The 6,000-nt window shown below is 35.0% G+C and overlaps 1 protein-coding gene across 1 annotated transcript in view; it reads left to right on the top strand.

Moving 5' to 3' along the window:
• The first annotated feature begins 718 nt into the window (after positions 1-718).
• Positions 719-6,000, top strand: part of mvda (mevalonate (diphospho) decarboxylase a) — a 51,129-nt gene continuing 45,847 nt past the window's right edge. Inside the window, exons 1-4 of the mRNA XM_028809852.2 lie at positions 719-903; positions 1,462-1,532; positions 2,504-2,618; positions 2,828-2,974. Coding sequence (XP_028665685.1) covers positions 828-903; positions 1,462-1,532; positions 2,504-2,618; positions 2,828-2,974 — 409 coding nt within the window. The 5' untranslated portion in view covers positions 719-827. The remainder of the gene's footprint in view (positions 904-1,461; positions 1,533-2,503; positions 2,619-2,827; positions 2,975-6,000) is intronic.

Genomic DNA, 6,000 nt, shown 5'->3' with positions numbered 1-6,000 from the left:
ACGACGTGTTGCTATAAAGTATTAGTTTGATTTTGTGTAATAAAATAATGGGAAATAAATTAGTAAATATTCAAAATTGCATGTAATGTATTAAATAATAATGTTGTTTTTAAAAACACACATTTTAAAACAGTCTTTTCATACATCTGAATGTGGTTATCACCAAATTTAAAATGTACAATAAAAGGCCGAATATTAAGTAATAGTCGATGGTTGGCTCAACTGCGAAGTTCTGTATAAGAATATTGAGAATGACAGTGAGTTGTTACTGGACGTATTCAAATTTTACAGGTTGTGGTTTATAGCGATCAACACGTGAGTGACTAATTCTGTAGTTAGATTGCAGAAAGGTCGAGTCTGAATGTTTTGATAACAACGGCTTCATGAAATTTAGTGTAATAAAATGCAAAAGCCGATAAAGAAATGTTAAGGTAATTTTCAAGCTGTACTGCTAATAATGCGCTCAGCATACATTTACACAATAGGCTATCATACCCTTGATGACATCACGACCCAAGTATCAACTGTCGGAAGAGCGCATGCCCAGTGAATTAACCTTACTTTGGTGTGAGAATGGTCCGATCAATGCCATAGGTCTGCTACTAGCTGGTGGGGAAAATGTCTTCTCTGGTTGGTAGAAAAATCTCTTTCCTTTTTACGTTTAACCAATCGCTATCTAGGTAAGATACAGCGTACTTGGAGATATCGCGTTGTTTAGGAAGCGTGTAATAATACTGTATGTGAAAGAGTTCTGACAGTTTGGTAGTACTGTTTGCTGATTCTGGTATTTTTATTTTTGGGCGAAAAAATATTGTAACATTAACGTGATGCCCGAAGAGAAGTTATGTGTTCCAACCCTGTTGACGTGCACTGCTCCGGTGAATATTGCCGTCATCAAATACTGTAAGTGCTCAACATGTTTGTAAGTATACAGCGCAGATTTTTCTTTTTTGTAATTTCTCGAATACACCAATTGTTTATGTTATAGCAATATAAAGCAGCGCTCTTTTTTAGAAGTGAGTATAAATTAAAAGTGTTTACTTATTTCATATAGTATTTGTTGAAAATTGTTTTATTTATTTTACAGCCAATAATTTAAGTAGGATCTAATCAATAACATTTTAGAATAAGCATTTAAATTGAGGAAGCGGGTTCTCTCCCCTCTTTTACTCCATTTTAACTTTTTTCATTTATTAATTTATCTGTTCACTTATTTTTACTAGCATAAAGTTTTACATTGCTGGCTTACCTCTCTTTTTCAGGGGTGGGGGGTAGATTTGTTTCGTACCTCTTTTTTTTCTTTGTAAAATTTGACTAATGTGTATAGAATGTTATTTGATTTTAATGAAATCAATAAAATTAAAAAAAAAAACATTAAGAAGTCCGTGAAAACCACAATCAATTTGACAAAATACAGAGAAAAGTATGTTTTGCAGAAACGATTATTTTCTTTATTTGCAGGGGGGAAGAGAAATGAAGATTTAATTTTGCCTATCAATTCATCTTTGAGTGTTACACTTCACCAGAATCAGGTCAGGAATGCTAAATGTCCCACCAGAGTATTTTAGAACTGATCCTCTGGCATGCAAAGTACTACTTTTATAAGAGGTAACATTTCAATGCCCAACCATTATCTGCATCCACTTTACCTAATCCATGGTCCTTGGACAAGTTGCTAGTCCTCATAGTTTACCTAACATGCACATGGTTGGGATATAGGAGGAACACATGAATACCAGGAGAAAATTGTGTATATGCAAACTCAACACAGTGATAGGTTTCAGATTCAGTTTCTGGAGCTTCTAGCAGCAGTGTAATACTGTTCTGGTAAATGAGGTGGAATATCAGAGGAGTCTGTACATAATGCCAGCAACAGGCACCAGAAAATTAGTACAGTACTTTTAAGTCATCTTGGGGTGAAAAGACACATAGAATTTAAAATACATAAATCATTTTTTGGTTTACTGCTCACCAAAATTTAGTTAACTAGGGACATAGAGAAATTATTTGACATTTATATGTAGTTACAAATTAATACATTGATTTATTTGTTAGCTGTTTAACATTTATTAGTAATTGGTTTTCCACATTTTTGATACTTGTATTTCACTTTAAGTTTTACCACATTTTAATTATACTTGGAAGAAATTTGTCAGAAATATTTGTTTAAGCAATAATACTAAAACAATTTTTTATGTAGTGCATTTCTGTAATCCATGCCATGTGGAAATGTTGCAGTTATTTATTTTAAAATTTGTGACATAATGAACCTGATTTACAATTTAGTGCATTAAAGCCATACAAATGATAGCTGCAAATGATAGATTAATAAACCGCATTATTTTAAGAGATCTATTAGAGAAAAGTGTTAATATTTTTTGTTTAATCAGATAATAGTTTTGCCTGTTTTACTGACTCACCTATCTTGGGAAACTGGGTTTGAATCAAGAACTATATTGATGGTTGCAGATTGTTTAGTTAATTCAATGAACTTCAATTTTAGCTCAAAACAACAACTACAGTTGCATCTTGCAAACACTTTAAAGAAGACAGAATCTGGCTCAATGGAAAGGAAGTGGACATCAACCATCCACGGCTCCAGAGCTGCTTAAGAGAAAGTACTGTTATATTTGTTTATTTTTTAAGAAAAAGTTCTATTCATGACCACATTTAGTGTTAATAACAGTTACAAATAATTATTAATATGTATTGTTGTTTTTACATTTTATTCAAAAATATACTTTTTAGAAAACATTTACTTTTTTTTTTAAATATTACAGTATAAAAATTAAACATTGATCTTTAATCTTATTGAAATTTTGTATAGTTCGTCGCTTGGCTCGGAAGAGGCACAGTGATGAAGAAAACAACTCTGAAAAACTGAACTTATCGCAGAAGGTTCATATCTGCTCTGTTAACAATTTTCCTACAGCAGCTGGGCTGGCATCTTCTGCTGCAGGGTATGCGTGTTTAGGTAGGTTTTCTTCAAATTTGTAAATAGTCAGAGGTGTTGCGATGGTAACTTTTTTTTGTTAAAAATTTTATAATTTTAAATCTGCAGTTTTTTAAGCTTTTTTGTTTGTTTCAAGCTTTTTCTTTCATCCTGCTGACTTTAAAGTATTCTATTTTTCATAATTGCATTGACAAATCAAGAAGAAAATGAACCCTTCCCAAGCATTGTGGAGATTTTGCAGTCTGAGCTTGTACTTGGTGAATAACAGTCTACAAAGTAAATTGAAATTAAAATGCAAAAAATGAGATTTGCGATGCATTTAATTATTATTGTAATGGACTTAAACATGAATTATTGAATATAATAAAAATGTCCTAGCAGGTGCATTTTGTCATCACTTTAAAAAAAAAAAAATGTTTTTATGAAAATGGTCTTGCATTAATTTTTTAATGGTAACAACTTAAAAAAAAAAAATCATGACAATCTCAGTATTGATGGAGGCTTTTAGTGTTGATTTTTAATTAAAACACTTATTTCTGAAGAGTATGGCAGTAAAGATTCAGATGATGAATGGAATGCACCTAGTGAACTTGCAGGCATGTGTCTCACATGCCATCAGTACTTAAAATAGTACTTTAACTGATGTAAAAATTATAGGCTCTTTTGGTATTATTAACAGTGTGTTATTCAAATATATTAAGTTATTATTTTTTGGGATGGGTAAATAACTTTTCAGTTTACAGTGTAGATGCCACTGGGCTATTTTTTGCAGTATGTGTGTTTGCCATGGTGTAATTAATCCCTTGCACAAGACAGTTGAGCAGGGGGCTATCTGAAAATAAACCACATCTGTTCTGCTTGAATGAAGTATATCATAAAAACATAATTTAAATGTTAAAAAAACAGATTTTGGAAAAATGAATGGATACAAAGTACAGTGATCCCCTGCTATATCACGGTTCAGCTAACGTACCCCCGCTACATCACAGATTTATTTATATTATTATTACTAGGGGACTCTGCCCCCTGCTCGCTTCACTCGCCCATCCCCGGGTTTGGTTTACCGGATAAACAATTTAAAGAGATTGTTATTTTCATGGGAATTGTTACATATGCATTATTTTCATTTTTACTTTAAAACTTTTGTAAAAACAATATTTGTCCTTTATTTCCTGCCCCAGGTGTAGTTAAATCTCTTTCTTGCAGGACTTATAACGCTGCTCGCGTTGTGAAGGGGGGGGGGGGGGGGGTCTGAACGCATGCTAAAGAGATGCGATCGGTTCAGCTGGTGTCTTGCTACTGCTGCTTGTCAGCTGTATGTTGTGCTTGTTGTACTTTGCGTCAATTACTTAAAAGCTTGTACAGCAGCTGTCCTTTTGCCACTTCGCGTCTCTGCCGCTAGCATTTTGAAGGAGGAGTTGGAGTCGGGGTTCGGTGGGGGGGGGGGGTGGGGGGGGGGGCGGGGGGGGGTGTGAGGGCTGAACGCATGCTGGCTTGCTGCAGCTGGTCCTGGCAAGCTGCATGTTCTGCTTGTCGTTGTGTGCTGGGAGCACCTGAAGTTTGTCTGCCAAAAGCATTCCAACAACTGCTAGGTTAGATGTCAGTGAACTTGTTTTAAATTGTATGTAGGGCGTGATGTGCAAAAGTCACTATCTCACGGGTTTTGCTTCCTAAGGTTATAATGTCTAGTCTTGCGTGTCGTCAAAATGTCTCTCCGAGAAGATCTGGTCTTGATCGCTTCGCTCACCCCCCCACCCCGGAGGCGTGCTATGCTCCTGCCATTTCACATCTCCCCCACTTGCGTTGCGAAGGGTGGGAGCTGAACGCACGCTAAGCAGAAGTGGACGGATCAGTTACTGGCTTTGCGCTGCTTCTGCCAAGATTCCTGTTCTGCTTGTCGCTCTGCGCTTCGATCATTTAAAAGCCTGTACAGCAGCTGTCCTTCTATCTTACTGCCTAATCTTGTGTGACCGTTAAAATGTCTCTTGCGGGATGTCAGATTGTCTTCTGAGAAGATCAAGCCTTGTCTCCCTGGTCTCCCTGACAAGATTTTTTTTATAATAGAGAGATGTTACTCATATCCTTAGCCCGTCATCCACATATCATATGTGTTTACAAAGTGTGTTTTAATAAGTTTACATGTGTTTAAAGTGTGTGGGAGAGGAATTTTAAGGCTTAAACTATAAAAAAAAGTTTATTTATATGGTCTTTCTATATTGCGGATTTTCACTTATCGCTGATGGGTCTGGAACGTAACTTCTGCGATAGGTGGGGGATCACTGTATATGTGTAAGACACTTTTTATAAAGAAATGTACAGTATCTGAAAATGAATAGAGAACTGCATACACAATACCTGAATCCAGCTTCTTTCAACAGTTATCAACATAGGGACACTCTGATTGATTGGCCACAGATTGAAATTGGCTGGTTTTCACAAAAAAAAAAAAAAAAAAAAAAAAAAAACGGACGGTAAAAAGTCTGTTCTCAAAAACAGCCCATGCTATTCTAAGCTTTATGGTAATTTACTTGGAGTGCTCCTTTATGCAAGATATTACTGTAGTTGAGTCAGTGTGTTTTTTTTTTTTTCACCCTTTTGTGGCAAACTTCCTGCACTGTAAACAAAGAGCAGAAAATGGAAACTTGTTTTATTAGTGAATAAGATGCAACTGGTATATTAGCCTTTACGTTAAATAAAGTGGAGTAATAAACTGAAGAAAAGTAATCAAGAGAAGTCATCCTGTGAAACTAAACAAATGGCAAGAAAAGCTACTTCTAAGGAATTCAGACCTTTATTTTGTCCTTTAAATTAAAATGGACACTGTTTGGGTTTGGACAGTGACCCTGTTTAAAATGCAGCAGCTTACACTTTTTAATTGGGGGGAAAAAAGGATAAAGATGAATTTGAAGTTGCTGCTTAGTAAACAAGCTTTTTGTTAAGATTTGTACTTGTGTTTATTATTTGTTTACTGTGCATTATACAGCATAAGTTTTGGTTAGAAACAACTACTACATAATTAAAATGGTAATCCATATTTTATAATTACA

This window comes from Erpetoichthys calabaricus, chromosome 9 (genome assembly GCF_900747795.2).
Source record: "Erpetoichthys calabaricus chromosome 9, fErpCal1.3, whole genome shotgun sequence".
Classification (NCBI taxonomy): Eukaryota; Metazoa; Chordata; class Cladistia; order Polypteriformes; family Polypteridae; genus Erpetoichthys; species Erpetoichthys calabaricus.
This window is presented reverse-complemented; position numbering and strand designations above follow the sequence as displayed.